The sequence below is a fragment of the Podarcis muralis genome, chromosome 11 (assembly GCF_964188315.1).
Source record: "Podarcis muralis chromosome 11, rPodMur119.hap1.1, whole genome shotgun sequence".
In the NCBI taxonomy this organism is placed as follows: Eukaryota; Metazoa; Chordata; class Lepidosauria; order Squamata; family Lacertidae; genus Podarcis; species Podarcis muralis.
The window spans coordinates 66,371,208-66,392,408 of NC_135665.1; the positions used below are offsets into that span (position 1 = coordinate 66,371,208).

Sequence of the window (21,201 nt, forward strand, 5' to 3'; positions counted from 1 at the left end):
CCCCTCCTCCGCCATCTTGAAGCAACCGCCAAGCCCAACGGCTCTCGGCCCAGCCACGCCCCCGCGCCCCACTCTCGGCTCCCATTGGCTGACGGGGCCGGGCTTGGCTCAGATACGGAGTCGGAGGAGCCGGCCAATGGGGAGGGCTCCGAACGGGCGGGGGGAGGAGGAAGAGGAGGAGCCGGCTCTCCCATTGCCTTCTGGGAGTCGTAGTTCCTGCTCTCCAGTCCCCCTTGTGGTTTAGTCGTGTCCGACTCTTCATGACCCCCTGGACCAGAGCACGCCAGGCCCTCCTGTCTTCCACTGCCTCCCGCAGTTTGGTCAAACTCATGCTGGTAGCTTTGAGAACACCGTCCCACCATCTCGTCCTCCGTCGTCCCCTTCTCCTTGTGCCCTCCATCTTTCCCAACATCAGGCTCTTTTCCAGGGAGTCTTCTCTTCTCCTGAGGTGGCCAAAGTCTTGGAGCCTCAGCTTCAGGATCTGACCTTCCAGTGAGCACTCAGGGCTGATTTCCTTCAGAATGGAGAGGTTTGATCTTCTTGCAGTCCATGGGACTCTCAAGAGTCTCCTCCAGCACCATAGTTCAAAAGCATCAATTCTTCGGGTTCGGGTCCCGCAGCTACGGCACAGCGGGGACCCTTAAAAATTACAGGCACGAAGCCTGTGAACCGGAGACTCGGTGGGCACCTTTGCGCCCCCCCGAAGCTGTGAAAGAGCCTTTTTAAAGGCTCCGGAACGGCAGCGGGTGTGCGGCGCGGTGCTGAGAGTCGCTCGTACCCAGCCTGCGAAGTGAAGCCGCGTCGCCATGGACGGAGAGCGCTGACTTCTTCCTTTAATTGGGAACCAAAAGAAACTACTACTCGTGAGTAGGAGAAGAGCAATATAATTGGAATACTTAATTAAATAATTGAATTCGGACACTGAGACGGGAAAGCATTAAAAGGAAGTCTGCCTTCCCGTTCTGCAGTAAGATCAAAGCAGAGGACTGGTAAGCTTTAACTTTGAAGCTCTTTTTTGGGAATAAGAGATCCATCGTGTAAGAGACTGAGACCTTCCCCCCGTGGGCAGGAGTGGGGGGAAAGAAAGACATTGACTTTGAATCCTGCCTGTTTTTTAAAGCCATTGACAATATAACGCTGTATCTTGACTCTGGAACGGACTGCCGGAGAAAGGAAGCCGGCTGTGGACTGTTGCAACAAAGTAATGAGGTGTTTCAAATTGAGAGTTACACTTTAAGTATGAAGATACACTTTCCTTGGAATTGAAAGGACTTACTGGATTGCGTTTTAAACTTGTGAAATTAACATTGTGGACCTTTGCAAGACTTGGGAGCTTGTGGGACTTTTATATTTACAAGAACATCCTCCATTTTAGAATCTTATAGACAGTAACAGATATTTTCGCCCCCTGGAGGAGAATTGGTTGGTTTCAGCAACAAGTGAAGTTTAGTCTGCTGAATTACTGGGAAAAAGAATTTAGACTGTGGGAATGACCTTGGCTGCAAGATAGTGGTATGGCAAATGATCAAAACAAAGGAGAGCCACAGGAGAAAACTTTGAGATCTGGCAAACAATATAAAATAGACACATTTATGAAAAGAAGGGCCTCTGCATCTGGTCCATCTGGAGCAAGTGCAAACCCACAGGAAAAGACAAAAGTCATGTCTGAGGAGGCACTTTCGAAAGCATTGGGTAAGATCAATGATTCTTTGGATCAGCTAAAAAAGCAAGGAGCGGAAACAAGTAAACAAGTTGCTGAAACAAATAAGACTGTTGCTGAGATATCAGGGAAAATTGACTTAAATACTAAAAGTATAATTGACTTGGGAAATAAAGTTAACACTAATACAGAATCAATTGGGAAACTACTTGAGGAAGCATCCACCACTCGAAAGATTGCTGAAGAGGCGAAAGAAATTGCAACGGCTACTGACGAAAAAATCTCTCCAGTCTTCAGGAAATTGGGAGAACATGATTTGGCATTGTCCATGATTGAAATGCAAAGGAAGGAGAGGAATCTTAGGATCCGGGCAATACCTGAGAGCGAAGGAGATAATTTAGTGGACTTTTTAACAAAAGAGTTCTCCCATTTCTGGAAACAGGAACTGGAACAAGAAGAATTCAAGATAGAGAGTGCATTTAGATTGGGTGCAAGACAGAGAAAGAACAAGGTAAGAGACTGTTTGGTAACACTAAGATCTAAAGAAGAGAGAGATAAAATTTTGAACCTGCACTACCAAAGAACTCTGCGAATTGAAGATTCTTTTGTGGAAATCTTTAAAGATATCCCTAAACATATTTTGGACGCAAGAAGTCAGTACAAAGATTTAGTGATATTACTGAAGAAGAACAGCGTGCCCTTCAGGTGGGAATACCCTCAAGGCCTTTCCTTCAAGTACAAAGGGAAGAAAAGGAAAATAAAAACTGTGGAAGAGAAAGATAAGTTTCTAGAGCAACACGAAGAGGATCTCTACAAAGGGGCGGAATCAGGACAAGACTTTTCAGGAGGAGGAACCTTGGATAAAGACAAGCTACCGTGGAGAGGGACACCACCAACAGAAGAAGAAGAGCAACTCGGAGCAGTAGGAGGAAAAGAGAAATAATCCCATCATGGCTTTGCGATTGTTAAGCTGGAATTGTAACGGTCTAAACATCCCCCGAAAAAGAAAAAACGTATTTCATATTTTGAAAAAAGAACAATTGGACTTGATATGTTTACAGGAGACACATGTGACGAGGTCACATAGAAAATTACTCACAAATAAAAGATTGGGCCAAGAATTTATTTCTTCAGACAAGGTAAAGAAAAGAGGAGTGGTGATCTATGTAAAGGAAAAATGGCAACCAAAATTAATTTTTAAAGATGATCACGGAAGATATCTAGCAGTTGAAATTCAAGTTCAAGGAGAAAAATTTCTGATTGTGGGAATCTATGCACCAAATGAGGGGAAAGTGGAATTCTACAAGAAACTTCATGAAGCTTTGATGGACTTTATGGACATAAATTTAATTTTGATGGGAGACATGAATGGAGTTGTATCTACCAATATGGACAAATCCCAAAGACAGATAATTACCAAAGAGGGAAGACTACCAAAAATCTTTTTCGAAATGACTGACAATATGGATTTAGTGGATATTTGGAGGATAAAGCACCCACTTGAAAGAGAGGGAACCTTCTTTTCTGAAGCTAAAATGACATGGACTCGAATTGACCAAATCTGGATAACTAGAGGAATGGCGCCAAAGATAAAAAAAGTGGAAATCTGCCCAAAAACCTGCTCCGACCATAATGCGATAAGGATGGAAATGAACTTAACAACAACTGGTACCTTCAGATGGAGGATGAATGACACCTTGTTTAGGGATGAGGAATTCTGCAAGAAGGCTATGAAAACTTTGAAAGACTATTTTGAAATTAACATGAGGACCAATGTAGAGAAAAGAATAATCTGGGACGCAAGTAAGGCAGTTATGAGAGGATTTTTGATACAACAGAATGTAATCAAAAAGAAAAGCCAGAATGAGAAGAAAGAAAGAATTTTGGAAAAAATAAGAGAAGGAGAGAAGAAATTAAGATTAAAACCAAAATCACAGGATATACTAAAAGAAATCAAATTATATCAGACACAATATATGGAGCTCACAAATCAAGAAATAGAATGGAAAATTAAGCAAATGAGACAAAAGACTTTCGAATCAGCTGATAAATGTGGGAAATTGCTGGCTTGGCAAATAAAGAAGAGACAAAAATTAAATACGGTTACACATCTAGAAGTGGAAGGAAGGAATATTTATAAACCAACAGAAATAAGAGACTGTTTCCAGAGATACTTCAGTCAATTGTATAAACAAGGTCCTCAGAGGGACGTAGAAATAGAATTGTTTTTGGAAAAAAATGGATTGAGAAAGATTTCACAGGAAAAGAAAGAAATTTTGAATCAGAGAATAACAGAACAAGAAATAGAAGGTGCCATTCAAAATATGACATTGGGTAAATCTCCAGGACCGGACGGACTTACTTCCAGATATTATAAGACTTTGAAGGAGGGGTTATTACAGCCTTTGCTGGAAGTATGCAATGAGATTTTGGAGGGAAAAAAGGCACCCGACACGTGGAAAGAGGCATACATCACACTTATACCGAAGACAGAGATGGAGAAGACTCAACTTAAAAACTACCGACCTATTTCCTTACTAAATGTGGATTACAAAATTTTTGCTGACATTTTAGCAAAAAGGTTGAAAACAGTCTTGATGGAGGAGATTCATAGAGATCAGGCGGGCTTTCTACCGAAAAGACATCTATCAGACAATGTAAGGAACATTGTAGATATCTTGGAAATGCTAGAAGTGAACATTAATACTAAAGCAGTCCTGATATTTGTGGATGCCGAGAAAGCCTTTGACAATATATCTTGGGATTTTATGATGAAGAACCTTCGGGGGATGGGGGTAGGCCAAGGGTTTGAAAATGGTATAGGTGCGATATATTCTGAACAAAAAGCAAAACTTATTGTAAACAATGTGGTTACAGATGAACTAAAGATAGAAAAAGGGACACGTCAGAGGTGCCCAATCTCTCCATTGCTTTTTATATCGGTCCTGGAGGTGCTGTTGAACATGATTAGGAAGGACCAGTTGGTTAAGGGTGTACAGGTCGGAGCGAAACATTATAAACTGAAAGCATTTGCAGATGACCTGGTACTTACTTTGCAAGAGCCTGAATCTAGTACAAAAAGAGTTTTAGAGTTAATTCAAGATTTTGGTCAGGTTGCAGGATTTAAGCTGAATAAATCAAAAACGAAAGTATTGGGGGAAAACCTAACATCAGTGGAAAAAGAAAGGTTTCAGAATGAGACAGGGTTAACTGTGGTTAAGAAAGTGAAATATCTGGGTGTTAATATGACTTCAAAAAATTTGAACCTATTTAAAGATAATTATGAGAAATGTTGGAGGGAAGTCAAAAAAGATTTAGAAATTTGGTCAAATATGAAGCTTTCCTTGCTGGGTCGAATAGCAGTTATTAAGATGAATGTGTTGCCTAGAATGTTGTTTTTGTTTCAAACTTTGCAAATATTGGACAAGATGGATTGTTTCAAGAAGTGGCAGAAAGATATATCTAAATTTGTCTGGCAGGGCAAAAAGCCCAGAATAAAATACAAGATATTAACTGATGCGAAAGACAGAGGGGGGTTTGCCCTGCCGGACTTAAAACTTTACTATGAATCAGCAGCGTTTTGCTGGCTGAAAGAATGGATGCTTCTTGAGAACATTGACATTTTGGACTTGGAAGGGTATAACAATATGTATGGATGGCATGCTTATCTTTGGTACGACAAGGTCAAAGCTCATAAAGGGTTCAAAAACCACATTGTCAGGAAAGCACTATATAATGTCTGGACTAGATATAAAGATTTGCTGGAAAGTAAAACTCCAAGGTGGTTGTCACCAATGGAGGCAAAGGCCATTAAAAAATTTAATATGGAGGCCAAATGGCCAAGATATGGAGAAATTCTGGAACAAGAGGGGGACAGATGGAAACTCCAAAGTTTTGATAAACTAAAAGGGAAAGTGAGAGATTGGCTTCATTATCATCAAATAATGGAAGTGTTTAAAACAGACAGAAAAATTGGTTTTCAGGTGGAAAAATCAAAATTAGAGACTGAACTGTTAGAATCCAGTACTAAGAATCTGTCAAGAATGTATAGCTTGTTGTTGGAATGGAATACACAAGATGAAGTGGTTAAGTCTGCAATGATTAAATGGGCACAGGACATTGGTCATAACATTTTGTTTGCTGACTGGGAAAGGTTGTGGACCACAGGTATGAAATTTACGGCGTGTAATGCTTTAAGAGAGAATATTATGAAAATGATATACAGGTGGTACATGACCCCAGTCAAGCTTGCAAAAATTTATCACTTGCCCGATAATAAATGTTGGAAATGTAAAGAAATTGAAGGAACATTCTTTCACCTTTGGTGGACGTGCCCAAAGATTAAGGTCTTCTGGGAAATGATCTATAATGAACTGAAAAAAGTACTCAGGTACACTTTCCCTAAGAAACCAGAGGCCTTTCTCCTGGGCATTGTCGGCCAATCGGTGCTAAAGAAAGATAGAACATTCTTTATGTATGCTACAACAGCAGCAAGAATACTCATCGCAAAGTACTGGAAGATGCAAGAACTACCCACCGTGGAAGAGTGGCAACTGAAGGTGATAGACTATATGGGACTGGCAGAAATGACGAGCAGAATCCGTGACCAGGGAAGCGATACGGCGCAGGAAGATTGGAAGAAGTTTAAAGAGTATCTAAAAAAATATTGTAAAATTAATGAAGGTTAGAAAAATGCTGGATTGGTTATTAAGGGGTTAAAAGCAGTAAGGGATAATTGGAAGAAAATATTTGTTACTAAAATTATTGTAAATGTAGGGAAAGGATTTGCTGAAAATTGAATCTGAAATTAGAATACAGAAAGGGAAGGTATGAGGAAGTTGTGAAAGTAAGCTTAAAGAAAGTAAAAATTGAGGTTATACGTGTTTTATCTTTTGTACTTTTTTTTTTCTTTTTTCTTTTTTCTTTTTATGCTATGGTGTTTGTTAAAACTTCAATAAAAAATTTATTTAAAAAAAAACAAAAGCATCAATTCTTCGGTGATCAGCCTTTTTTATGGTCCAGCTCTCACTTCCATACATCACTACTGGGAAAACCAGAGCTTTTACTATACGGACCTTTGTCGGCAAGGTGATGCCTCTGCTTTTGAAGATGCTGTCTAGGTTTGTCATTGCTTTTCTCCCAAGAAGCAGGCGTTTTGTGACTGCATAGTTGGAGGAGCCGGCCAATGGGGAGGACTCAGAAGAGGGGAGGAGAAAAGGAGGAGGAGCCAGCTCTCCCATTGCCTTCTGGGAGTGGTAGTGCCTGCTCTCCATTCCCCCCTGCAGACCGGCCACCGAAAGGAACTGTATGAAAGGGAGAACTGCGTTTCCCAAAAGCCACCGCAGTGCAGATTCTTCGCTACGGGTTGCGAGAAGAGGCAAAAGACATTCACCTGGTCCTGTCCCTCCCGTTTGGCTGCACGTACAGGTGTGCAGGCGCAGGTGGTCAGGGGCTGATGCGGGAGGGAGGAGGAAGAGGATGGAGGAGCAAATCATAGAATCATAGAGTTGGAAGAGACCACAAGGGCCATCGAGTCCAACCCCCTGCCAAGCAGGAAACACCATCAGAGCACTCCTGACATATGGTTGTCAAGCCTCTGCTTAAAGACCTCCAAAGAAGGAGACTCCACCACACTCCTTGGCAGCAAATTCCACTGTCGAACAGCTCTTACTGTCAGGAAGTTCTTCCTAATGTTGAGGTGGAATCTTCTTTCTTGTAGTTTGGATCCATTGCTCCGTGTCCGCTTCTCTGGAGCAGCAGAAAACAACCTTTCTCCCTCCTCTATAGAGAGCCAGTGTGGTGTAGTGATTGAGAGCGGTAGTCTCGTAATCTGGGGAACCGGGTTCGCATCTCCGCTCCTCCACATGCAGCTGCTGGGTGACCTTGGGCCAGTCACACTTCTCTGAAGTCTCTCAGCCCCACTCACCTCACAGTGTGTTTGTTGTGGGGGAGGAAGGGAAAGGAGAATGTGAGCCGCTTTGAGACTCCTTAAAGGGAGTGAAAGGCGGGATATCAAATCCAAACTCTTCTCTTCTTCTTCTTCTCTATATGACATCCTTTTCTATATTTGAACATGGCTATCATATCACCCCTTAAGCTCCTCTTCTCCAGGCTAAACATGCCCAGCTCCCTTAGCCGTTCCTCATAAGGCATCGTTTCCAGGCGAAGGCCCTGCGCAGCGTGGCAGCTCCAGCAGCACCAAGCCCCATCTGGAGAAGCTCACCCTGGGAGTGACTGGCAGCCTGGGTATAGTGGAGGTGGAGGTGGCATCCCTGGTTGGCATGGAAACGGCAAAGGGGTGGAGTCACAAAGAGCCTTTCTTCCCTCTCCTGTTCATTGCATGGTGCTTCCCCCTCACAACAGCCCTGCGATGTAGGCCAGGCTGAGAGGCAGGGACTGCCAGCCCACTACCCTGATCTCTTCCTTTTTATATTCGCACAACAGCCCTGTGAGGGAGGCCAGGCTGACTGACTGCCTCACCTAAGGTCTCACCCAGTGAACCTCATGGCCAAGTGTGTTATCTGATTGTTTGTTTGCTTTGTACCCTGCCCTATCCTATGACGGGGACTCAGAGAAATAAGAGGGGCTGAAGACAACAGCTCTTATCTCTCATTCTATACATTTTTACTAATTTAGTTGGGGTCAGATACCATCTATACATCATTTTCATTAAATTTTCTTTCACGGCTATGCATGCAGTAAACTTCGTCCCCACATTCCATAACCTTGTCCATGCATCATATTGAATATTATGTCCAATATCTATTGCCCATTTAGTCATAACTTCCTTAATTTCTGCATCTTTTGTATGCCATTCTAAAAGTAAGTCATACATTTTTAATAAGATTTTGGTGTTATTTTCTAATAAATTGGTTTCAAGCTTTGATTTAGAAATTTCAAAGCCATTCTTAATTTTATCTTTTTTGAAAATGTCATCAATCTGGTGGTATTGAAGCCAACCTGTTAATCTGTCCCCTATTTAATTATATGTTTTCATTTTTAACATCTTGTCAGTTTTCGGTTAATAACTCTTTATATGTTGGCCAATTACCTTTCACATTTAATCTTTTCACAGAAATAGCTTCTGCTGGGGAGACCCACCAAGGAGTTTTACATTCTAATATATCTTTATACCTCATCCAAATCTCATAAAGTGGTTTTCTTATAGCATGGTTCTTGAAACCTCTGTGTACTTTAACTTTGTCATACTATAAGTATGCATGCCAACCATATCTATTTCCATAACCTTCTAAATTCAATTCTGTGTTTTCTAGTTTCATCCAATCCCTTAGCCACGTCAAACAAGACGCTTCATAGTATAACATTAGATCTGGCAGCGAGAATCCGCCTCTTTCTTTCTTATCTGTTAGAAGTTTATACTTAATTCTAGGTTTCTTCCCCTGCCAGATAAATCTTGACACTACCTTCTGCCAGTCCTTAAATTGTCCTATTCCACTAATCACCGGGATTGTCTGAAACAAGAACAACATTTTGGGTAGGACATTCATCTTGATTCTTCCCCAAAATGACAGCTTGAGTCTCCCCACTTGCCCCCCAAAATAATTTACCTTTGCTGGGAGGGGGAAAAACCTGCTACTTTTTCCTCTTCTTTTTTAAAGGCATGCCTTCTCCAAAGTGTACATGGCTCTTTTAATAGTGTGATCTTCTGTTTTACCCCTGGGATATTTCCAGTCTAACATCCAGTCTAAGAAGCTCCGGGACATATTCAAGCCAGGCAAAAACACTCGAGGAAGGTGTGGTGCTAGATGGGTGAGCAAATAATGGGTTTGGGAGAGTCTTAACGGCCAGGTGGCGAGACCAACTCAGCTATTCTTCTGGCACTGATTTCAAGTTGCTCATTCTAAGGCAGTGCTTCTCAAACCTTTTTCCTCTGAGCCACATTTCAGAATAAAATCAACACCAAATTCTTTTATTGATAAGAAATACATTGGAAAACAAAAAGAAACAATTTCTAGCAGTGCTTGATTTAGAATGCAGAACACTTTATAGTGTGATCATGGGTGTCCCAATAGCTTAAAACAATGCAGCTACATAAGAGCACAAATCGTTCCCAAAATATAATTATGAACAAGCCTCCTATGTACCTTAAGTACGTATACAAACTCAGTGAGAGGTGTGAGACAAACAAACTGTCATATGCTTATCAATACAAAGAAAGCTTTCTCTTTTCTGATGCTTCATATTTGTTAGAGTTCAAAATCCCTCTTCACAACAACGGGTCGTGGAGAACTGTAGAATAATAGCCAATACTCCTGAAAAGAGGCATGGATGCCGTTTCTGGCAACATTCCCCGAAATTATTTTTATACTGTACTATACTATACTATACTATACTATACTATACTATACTATACTATACTATACTATACTGAAATGTTTAAATGTTTTTTTGATTCTCTCTCCCCCCCCCCACACTTGCCATTCTCCCCTGCCACCCTCTTTGAGAACCACTGCTCTCAGGGGTGTCTGACATGTCCCCACCAATTCTTCTCCCTCTGTTAAATTGGGCCTGTGAAGGTGCAGTCTGGGCTCATTTAGTAAAGAAGTGTTACTGCTAACACTCTTCTCTTGACATTGTTAAGTTAATTAATTACCTGTACTGGGACTGGAAGGTAAAGATAAAGGTACCCCTGACCGTTAGGTCCAATCGTGGACGACTGTGGGGTTGCAGCGCTCAACTCACTTTACTGGTCGAGGGAGCTGGCGTTTGTCCGCAGACAGCTTCCAGGTCATGTGGCCAGCATGACTAAGCCGCTTCTGGCGAACCAGGGCAGCGCATGGAAACGCCGTTTACCTTCCTGCCGGAATGGTACCTATTTATCTACTTGCACTTTGACGTGCTTTGGAACTGCTAGGTTGACAGGAGCAGGGACCGAGCAACGGGAGCTCACCCCGTCACGGGGATTCGAACCACTGACCTTCTGATCGGCAAGTCCTAGGCTCTGTGGTTTATACCCAAATGGACAGAATTGCATTTCTTGAAGGGGAAGCTCTTGCTGCAAGGAAAGACCCTGTTGCAACTCTCCAACCAACGAGACCGCCCTCCTGCAAGCTCTGGTGGTGCAGCAGCTGCAAGAACATAAGGAGAGTTTGCTGGATCCAGCCAGTCGCCCATCTAGTCCAGCCTCCTGTTCCCACAGTGGCCAACCAGATGTCCCTTATGGGAAACCTGCAAGCAGGAGTCGAGCCCAAGAGCAGCTTTCCAGCAACTGGGATTCAGAAGCTGGAGGCAGAGGAGAGCCAGGCTGGCCAGGAGCCCTTGGGAGCCGTGGCAGAGCTCTCCTGCCTGGGCTGCCCTGAGGAAGGGAGAGGCAGAGCCCAGGACCGGAGTCAAAAGGAAGCTGGCGGGCAAACTCTGCAGAATAGCTTCCATTCCTTGAGGTTGTGGGAGGAGACCCTGCTTCAGAAATGCCAGCCTTGAAACATGTTGTTATAAATATAGGACAATATGCCAGGCTCCTCCTCGGTTGTAGGAAGAGGGAAGTGGCCAAAAATATCTGGGCTGAGAAGGAAGCAGATTGAAGAAGGAAGGAAATATTGCAGCAGACGCAGCCCCAGATGCTCTGCAGGGAGATGGGGGCGCAAGTGGTGCAAGTGGCTGGCTGGATGCTTGGCAGCATCCTTGGCACTCAGCCCTGCGGGAGTCACACCAGGACCACCCAGGAGTTTCAAGAAAGGAAAGATCTTTACCCCAGGCCTGCAACGATGGCAAAGGGATTAGCAGTGGTGCTGCGGGTGGCGCTGTGCTCTAAACCACTGAGCTTCTTGGGCTTGCCAATCAGAAGGTCGGCGGTTTGAATCCCCGCGACGGGGTGAGCTCCAGTTGCTCTGTCCCAACTCCTGCCAACCTAGCAGTTCGAAAGCATGCCAGTGCAAGTAGATAAATAGGTATCACTGCAGCGGGAAGGTAAACGACATTTCCGTGTGCTCTGGTTTCTGTCACGGTGTCCCGTTGTGCCAGAAGTGGTTTAGTCCTGGTGGCCACATGACCTGGAAAGCTTTCTGTGGACAAACGCCGGCTCCTTTGGCCTGAAAAGCAAGATGAGCGCCGCAGCCCCAGAGTCGCCTTTGACTGGACTTCACCGTCCAGGGGTCCTTTACCTTTTTTTTTTTGAATTGGAGGGCCTCAGAAGAGCCTGCTGGATGAAGCCAATGGCTCACTGAGTCCAGCATCCTGTTCTCACAGGGGCCAGAAGGCTGGACCAGATGGAGCATTGGATCCAGGTCACGGGCTCACCCTATTCACACACAAAAACACCCTTAAGATAGGATTTGTAAGCAAAAACACAATAGGAAGGCTTTCCCCATTTCCCTCCCTTACTGCAGAGAAATATTTGAGGTCACTGGGAGAGTCAAAATGGCTTCAGGGTTCTTCTTCTGTACTATTTCAGACACGTGGTTTATATACTTATGTATGTGTTTGCCTCGTACATTTATGAACATTTAATTTATATATTTGAGACTTTAGAATTCTGATAACACAGCCGGACCTGGAGACTGAAGCTGGGACCTTCTGCCTGAGAGACAGGCGCTGCGTCACTGAGCTCGGGCCCTTTGACGTCATTTGTGTTCTGTACCCCATCCTGAGATCTATCCTGATGAAGAGCCGGTTATAAATGGTCCAAGTTAATTAATAACAGGAGCCAGAGGCATTGCACGGTTCCCATTGCACACTTCAGTCTTGCAGGGGCTCTGCAAAGGCAGCCTCATTCGGGCTCGGGGTGCTGCTCTGCACCTGTGCTGGGACCAAGGCACCCAGGGATCATTCGTGGGGAGTCCAGCCCCCCCCCCACTACCACCAATTTCTGCTCTGCCTCTGTGAGTCCCCCTCCATCCCAATGCACCCGAGGGGGAGGGTCCTCAAACAGGCCTGGAGGGGTTTCACAAAAGGTTCAAGATACACACAGTCAGCCTAATTAATCAATTTTATTAGAAGAATTTCATGGAGGAAAAGATGGAGGGAGTGAAAGCGAAGAAGAGAAAGAAATCTCATACATTAATATACAGATGTGTCTAAGCTTATTATCCTAATACAGATATATTTATTGATCTTCTGGCGCTCATCCTTCCTGGTGCTGGGAAGGGGAGAGGACAGACCCTGGCTGGCCTTCCCACTTCCTGGGCTTCCCATGGGGCCTGCCTGGACTGGGAGGTTGGCACAGCAAGGACAATGCGGAGCCCGGGAGCCTCCATAAACCGTGCCCTGGCAGGTCTTTCCCTACAATCCCTAACAAAAATGCTTCAGGTTTTTTGACAAATGTTAGATGGAACATTTTCTTCAATTCGTTGTATATCATTTCCCAAATTTATTTAATTGCATTACAACCCCACCACATATGATAAAAAGTCCCCTCCTTTTCCTTGCACTTCCAACATATATTTGAGGTAGTTTTGTACATTTCCCCTAGCTGCACTGGTGTCATATACCATCTATACATAATCTTCATGTAATTCTCCCTCATCAAAGAACAATCTGTAATTTTTAGGTCAATTTCCATAACCTTTCCCAATCTTGCATCATAATGTTGTGACCTCAGGCAAATAATGTTTTTGATTGGATAACTAGGATAATTTTAGATTGTTGTCATCCCAAAGGCAGGGGGCTCCACTTTTCTAAGTTATTCATTTATGGCCCCTGTCTCCCATCTTTTCCTCCAAGGAGCTCAATACATGGTCCCCCCCCCACTCCATTTTATCCCCCACAACAAGGCTGCGAGGTGGGTGAAGCAGAGAAGCAGCGACTGGCACCTAAGGCCACCCCCAATGAGCTTCATGGGCGAGAGGGGGGATTTGAACCCTGGTCTCTCCCAGGCCCTAGTCCAAATACTCCAGCCACTACACTGCACTGCCCAAGTGGGGCCAAGGGGAAATGCCAGGCCCCACCTGGCTAGCCAAAGTCATGACCCCCTGGAGAAGGAGGAGGGGGCAACCCCAGCCAGTTTGCTCTCCACTATATATAACCATATATATGGGTTATTTTTTGATGTGTGCACATAGAAGGCTTGGTCCTTATGTCAAGGACTCCAAAGGGGCCCAAACAACATCAAGGCTGCATGGAGGCTGCCCTCCTGCTGCCCTATAGCCAGGGCCCCTCTTGACTGGCTGCTCCTGTGTAGTATCTGAAACAGGCAAGGGGTGCCCAGAGGTATAATGGGCACCAGCCTGGGCTGTTGGGAGGGGGTCTTGAACCCAGGTCGGAGGAGGAGAAGGCAAGAAGCAGCCGCCGCCTTGCATTCATTGCAAAGGGACAAACTGGCCCAATAACTGAAAATGCCCCTCATGATCCTGGAATTGTACAGTTGTAAAAGATGGGCCTCCTTCTATCTTCTCAGAAGTGTGACCTGCAATCTCGTGTTGTGTTTTTTATTTTGTAATTGTATGTCGTGAACCACCCTGAGATCTGCAAGTAGAGAGAGGTGTACAAATTTAATAAATCACCACCACCGTCGTCGTCACCATTTCTCCTGCCTCTTCCTGCCTCTGACTGGCGTCTGGGCTGAGCTCAGGATGATGCCACCTGCTCGGTGCCGCAGAGCCCAGTGCCCCCCCTTGCCCCCCTCCTTTGCCTGCTAGGGAGATGAAAATGTCAGGGGAGAGATTCTGTGCCCAGACCCTTCTTGGGTCTAAATGAACCGTGGCTGGAAGAAGCACTAGCAGGGTGAAGATTAAACTGACCACCCATCCATTAACCCACCCCCACCCCTGCGCTGCAGCCAGGACCCCAGGCTTGCTGAGTCAGCGCATGGGCCCAGCTGCGCATGACGCCTCTGATATTTCCAGGCCCAGAAAGGTCATGGAGGCTGCCTTGGTGGAGAAGGAAGGCTGCGTGCGGAGAGCCTGGAGGAGTCTGTCTGCAGGGGGCAGAGGGCGAGGAGAGGCAGCCCTTTGGGAAGTGGTGCTGAGGCGCAAGCGGAGCTGCCATGCACATGCCCTCCAACATCTCCCCTGTGGAAATAGGGATGTCCCATTCCATCCTGATAGTTCGACTATACCCCACCCATCTGACTGGGTTGCCCCAGCCACTCCGGGCAGCTTCCAACATATATAAAAACATATTTATACATTTTTTAGAGTCCCTATACAGGATTGCCTTCAGATGGCTCGGGGGTCAGAGAACTCCATCCCCTCCAACATTTCTCCAGTGAAAATAGGGACATCCTAAGGGAAAGTGGGACATTCTGGGATCAAATCAGAAACTGGGACAACTTCTCTAAGTCAGGGACATCCCTGGAAAACAGGGACCCTTGGAGGGTCTGCGTGGGCGGTGTAGAGATGGACCTCTCTGCCCTGGGAGTCCCAGATACGGCTCACATCATCCGTGCTCACAACGGGAGTCTCATCACACCCTCCAGGGCCACTTGCTGGAACAGCCAGAACAGGGAAATGGTGCCAGGACTGATCCCAGAGTTGTTTCTTAAAAGCTTTTGTTGTGATTATGAAACACAAGATGATAAAATCAGCCCTTGAAATGAGCACTACGGAGCACAGGAGTCATTGTTCCCCTGTGAGATCAAGTGCCCAGGTACTCTTCTGGGCTAACAGGTGCAGAGCTCACCTTGCCAAAAGGATCACAGTGAGGAACTGGCACCTTGGCACACAAAACTCAGCCTGGGGAGGGGGGTGGACACACAGGTGAGAAATGGGGAGCAAATGCTCCAAACCTCCATTGTGGGGAGATTCTCTGGCCTATTTACCTTGGTGAGCAGTTGCTTCCCCCCCCCAAAGTGCAACTGCTGGACTCCAGAGTGCCCACTTTCCAGAGAGAATTTGACCACCCTTTTCCAAGTAGGCGGGACGCGGGTGGCGCTGTGGGTTAAACCACAGAGCCTAGGACTTGGCGATCAGAAGGTCGGCGGTTCGAATCCCTGCGACAGGGTGAGCTCCTGTCGCTTGGTCCCTGCTCCTGCCAACCTAGCAGTCTGAAAGCATGTCAAAGTGCAAGTAGATAAATAGGTACCGCTCTGGCGGGAAGGTAAACGGTGTTTCTGTGCGCTGCTCTGGTTCGCCAGAAGTGGCTTAGTACTGCTGGCCACATGACCCGGAAGCTGTACGCTGGCTCCCTTGGCCAGTAAAGCGAGATGAGCGCCGCAACCCCAGAGTCGGTCATGACTGGACCTAATGGTCAGGGGTCCCTTGACCTTTACCCTTTCCAAGTAGGCAGCCTTGCCAATTGTGTGCAGCAGCTAAAAACTTTGCCGTGTTGTCTTTGTACCACAGGGTTAGAGTTAGAGCCAGGTGAAGCACCCTCCTGAACCCTGTGTCTGACATTGTGTGTGGTTTGCACCCGAGAACGAGACACAGGGCATGACGCCTCTGGCTGGGGCGTGGGCAGAGCGCTCCTCGCTGGGTGCAGAGCGCCCATCCCCAACCCCAGACTGAAGCCATTTTACGGCGCCTGAGAAGACCTTTCGCTTGGGCGGTGAGGACAATTGCCTCTGTCAGGCGAAATGGCCGAGTGTCAGCAGCGGGTGAAGGGCAGCGGTATATCTCCTACAGGCAGCCCTGTCCCAGCGCTTGCGGCTTAATGGGGTGGAACAGGCAGGCCTTGGCTTGGAAGGAGCCTCAGGGTGGGGGGGATGGGGGGCTGGCATTGCCAAGGGAGAGGCTGCAGCAAAGGGGGCATGGACTTCCACATGGCTTCTGCATTGCGTGACCTTTCTAGGAATGTATTTTCCAGGCCGGAAGAGAGACACCTTTCTACATAAGGGAATGTGTATGTATATTTATGTGCATAGGCACAAATTGTTCAAAATTGGGAAAGGAGTACGGCAAGGATGTATATTGTCCCCCTGCTTATTTAACTTATATGCAGAAGTCATCATGCGAAAGGCTGGGCTGGATGAATCCCAAGCTGGAATTAAGATTGCCGGAAGAAATATCAACAACCTCAGATATGCAGATGACACAACCTTGATGGCAGAAAGTGAGGAGGAATTAAAGAACCTTTTAATGAGGGTGAAAGAGGAGAGCGCAAAATATGGTCTGAAGCTCAACATCAAAAACCGAAGATCATGGCCACTGGCCCCATCACCTCCTGGCAAATAGAAGGGGAAGAAATGGAGGCAGTGAGAGATTTTACTTTCTTGGGCTCCATGATCACTGCAGATGGTGACAGCAGTCAGGAAATTACTTTGGCCACCACATGAGAAGAGAAAACTCCCTGGAAAAGACCCTGATGTTGGGAAAGATGGAGGGCACAAGGAGAAGGGGACGACAGAGGACGAGATTGTGGGACAGTGTTCTCCAAGCTACCAGCATGAGTCTGACCAAACTGTGGGAGGCAGTGGAAGACAGGAGGGCCTGGCGTGCTCTGGTCCAGGGGGTCACGAAGAGGCGGACACGACTAAACGACTAAACAACAACAAACAACAGGCACCAATTGAGAAATAATTGCTGTAATTTAAATCGAAATACAGTACAGCTCAACACAGTGGGGTCGACACCAGGCCACTTCTCTGCTCCCTGAGCCTCGCCCGCTCTCCCCCTTTTATGGTTCCTTGTCTTTAAATTGGATTTAGATTGGACAACCTGTGAGCTGTAGAAGTTTGGGGAAGGGCCATAGCTGAGGGGTAGAGCACCTGCTTTGGGTGCAGAATGTCCCAGGTGCAGTACCTGCTTGGCAGCATCTCCATGGTGGCTGTGAGAGGCTCCTGTCTCGAATCGCAGAGAGGCATTGCTGCCAGCCAGTGTAGACATCACTGCGCAAGTAGACCAATGGTCTGATTCTGCCAAGGCAGCTTCCCATCAGGGCCAGATTTAGGCTTCATGAGGCAGTAGCTCCTGAAGGTAATGGGGCCCTTTTACATGTCCAGCTGTCCTTTGTCAACAACAAATTGTCACTGTTTTTTGTGCTGAATATATGCTATATGGTCATTTATGGAAATCATAGGTATCTCAAGCCATTTGCACATCACAAAATATGTAGTTTATCAAAGTAATTGTTGACCTGAAATACAATTTTAGGGAGCAGGCTAGCAGGTGGGCCCATGACTTACATATTGTGGGGGCTCAGGTAAGCCCCACCCTGCATAATCGATCACATGACATTGATGTGCGCACACACCATGTGAATGGGAATGCACATCCACTTTGTGGGGGCCCAGTGCCCTCAAATATTTTCTTGTGGGGGCCGAAGCCCCCACAGCCCCCGGTAGTTGGCCCCTACGCCTCGCTGCATCTCAGGCACAGGGATTCTTCAGAAGGTTCCTTCCTTCGCCTGCTCCAGCTCCACCCCACCCGCCGCCATGGCTCTCAAGAGCACATTTATTGACTTAGAATCAGAGACTTGTCTAACAGAACTGTTAGAACCCAAAACTAAGACTTTGTCAAGAATGTATAACTTGCTGTTGAAATGGAACACTCAGGATGAAACGGTGAAATCTGTTATGATTAAATGGGCACAAGATGTGGGACACAATATTATGTTTGCTGACTGGGAACAGTTATGGACCACAGGTATGAAGTTTACGGCATGCAATGCCCAAAGAGAGAATATTATGAAAATGATATACAGGTGGTACATGACCCCAGTCAAGCTTGCAAAAATCTATCACTTGCCCGATAATAAATGTTGGAAATGTAAAGAAAGTGAAGGTACATTCTTTCACCTTTGGTGGACGTGCCCAAGGATTAAGGCTTTCTGGGAGACGATATATAATGAATTGAAAAAGGTATTTAAATACACCTTCTTGAAGAAACCAGAGGCCTTTCTCCTGGGCATAGGTGGCCAATCGGTGTTAAAGAAGGATAGAACTTTCTTTATGTACAACAGCAGCGAGAATACTTATTGCAAAGTATTGGAAGACACAGGATTTACCCACTCTGGAAGAATGGCAGATGAAGGTGATGGATTACATGGAATTGGCGGAAATGACTGGCAGGATCCGAGACCAGGGAGAAGAGTCAGTGGAAGAAGATTGGAAGAAATTTAAATACTATCTACAGAGATATTGTAAAATTAATGAATGTTAGAATGATGTTGGATTGAAATTAAGTGGTTTCTAGCTGTAATGGTATAAAAGAATATGAAAAAATGGTTTTTTATAAGTAAAAATTTAATGTTATAATAACTTAAGATTAAAGATCTGGGTAGAATAAAGAGGGAAAGAAACTGCTAAGCTAATAAATTGAACTGGAATACAAAAAAGGGAGGTATGAGGAGGTCCGGGAAACAAGTTAATGAAAAATAATGTGATGAAAAGATTGATTGTTTTTAACTACTTTTATTTTGTATTTTTTCTTTTTTCTTTTTCTATTTTGTAATGTAAAAACCTTAATAAAAATTTTATATATATATAAAAAAACAGAATCAGAGACTTGTATAGTGGGACGGGACCCTGAGGGTCATCTAGTCCAACCCCCTGCAATACAGGAATTGTGCATTTATTCCTTAAAATATATGTGCATACCGCTGCATAAGGAGGTTGCAATGTTAAAAGTGCCTGGGGGAGCAGGAGAGGGGCTGGGGTGGGATCCTGACGCGGGGAAGGCGCAGGAGGCGCTGGTCTCGATGGGAGCCGCGAGCGCAGAGGAGCCTCCCTGTCCCGGCGCAGTCTACCCCAGAGCAGCCCAGCGGGGCATTTCCTTGGCGTCGCCTCCCTCCCGCGCAGCCATCGGGGGGGGGGGCAGCTCCTTCTGGCCCCCGTCTTTCTTTTTGCGGGATTGCGCTTCCTCTGCTGCCGGTGGGAAGCGGGGCGCAGGCGGGCTGGGGGGCCGCTGCATCGGGCCCCCTCGGGCTTCGGGGGGTCAGGCGGGAGGGGAGGCGGAGAGGCAGCGCGCTGGCACCGCCGGGCGACTGGGAGAGCGATGCGCCGCTGCGGGGCGCGTCCGTCCGGGGCGCTGCAGGGCGGCCGGTCCGTCGGGGCTGCGCGGCTCGTGCCCGCGCGGCGGCGGCGGCGGCAGGCGAGGAGTTAAGGGTGGCCCCGCCCGCGCCGCCGCGGCTCCGCCTCCGCCGGTGCCTCCGCTCGCTCCGGGGCCGCCGCAGACCAGCCGCGATCGCCGCGCCCGGAGCCCCGACGCCGCCGACGCCCTCGCTGCCCGCCCGCCCGCCCGCGCCCTCCGGCCCGCTGCTCCTCCCGTCCGGCCCGCCCGGCCGCCCCGCCCCGCTCCCCCCGCCGCCGCCTCCGCCCGCCATGTGAAGGGGGCCGGGGGTGCTTCGGGCCGCCCCGGCGATGGAGCGCGAGAAGGCGGCGTCGGGGGCGCGTCGCCCGGCGCTCTCTCTGCGGCTGGACGAGGCGGGCGAGGGCGGCGAGGGGGCGGCGGGCGGGGGCTGGGCGGGCGGGGGGCGGCTGCGGCCCTCCTCCTACCGGGCCCTGCGCAGCGCCGTCTCCACGCTGGCGCGCATCGACGACTTCTACTGCGAGAAGATCGGCGCCGGCTTCTTCTCCGAGGTCTTCAAGGTGAGCGGGCCGCGCGGGAGGCTGGCGGGGGCCGGGGGGAATCTGACAGCCGCGGGCGGGGGCGGGGTGTCCTCCTGGTGGGGGGGCGGGCAGCACCTTCAGAGCCTGTCAAGCCCTTGGGGTCCCCAGGCTGGGGGGGGGGGTGCTGGCTGTGCCACTTGTGTCCCCCCCCCTCCCCGGCCTGCTCGGGCAGTTGGCACGCATGCCCGTGGTCTGGGCCAGGCCCTGTCATGACAGCTGGGAGGCGTGTTGTTGTCATGGGGCCTGGCATGGCGCCCTGGCACGGGGTGCTTTGTTCTTTGGGGTGGGGAGAGGGTGTCCCTTCTGGGCTCCCCCCCCCCCCACACCCCGTGCCTGTTCTCCTCTGTCAGTGTGCGAGTGGGAGGGTCCAGCTCTCTGTTGACAGCCTGGGTGAGGTGGGAGGGGACGGTGCCAGGGGGCAGGGCTGGCATTTTTCGGCCACTCTGGAGGGCACAGCTGGGGCACACTTGGAGTAGCGCCCCCCCTCCATGAGAGTGACCATGTGGGCACTGCCCTCTAGCCCCAGATGTGGAGGCTGGGGTGCCCTGGGGCAGAGAGGAGGCGGCCAGCCACTTGGGGCAGCATGCATGAGGCCCCTGTGAGCTGGGCAAGGATTTTGAGGGGGCCAGAAGGTTGAGGCCCCCACGAGAGACAGGAAGGCAGGCTTGGAACAGGTGGCGTGTTGGTGCCCGATGGCTGGCAGCAGGAGGGCTGCCCCTCGGTGGATCCTTTGGCTTGCAGGGAACTTCTCAGTCCTGAGGGTGGGTGAGGCTCCCGGGGTTCAGCCTCACACTTGTGGGCCCCTGGCACAAGATAGCTGGCACAGTGCCACTGCTCGGGGGTCAAAATACCTTCCGTCCGCATCTCCCCTTCCTCGGGAACTCACTCTGCCACGCGGCTCAGAGCATCTGCCTGGTGTGCAGAAGGGACAATGTCCGTCCCCAGGAGAAAAACATGGCGAGCTGATGCTGCCAGTCAGTGCTTGCAATACTCAGCCTGGTGGGCTGTTGCTCTGACTCTGTGCCTGAGCCCTTCTCTCTCACTGCAGCACTGGCCTACCTCGCAGGCTTCTTGGAACATCTCCTGAGGTCGTTTTGCGTGT

The 21,201-nt window shown here is 47.9% G+C and overlaps 1 protein-coding gene across 1 annotated transcript in view; it reads left to right on the top strand.

Annotated features, from left to right (window-relative positions):
* The first annotated feature begins 19,803 nt into the window (after positions 1-19,803).
* The window catches only part of TESK1 (testis associated actin remodelling kinase 1), a 29,746-nt gene continuing 28,348 nt past the window's right edge, over positions 19,804-21,201 (top strand). The window contains exon 1 of the mRNA XM_028748861.2: positions 19,804-20,078. Coding sequence (XP_028604694.2) covers positions 19,851-20,078 — 228 coding nt within the window. The 5' untranslated portion in view covers positions 19,804-19,850. The remainder of the gene's footprint in view (positions 20,079-21,201) is intronic.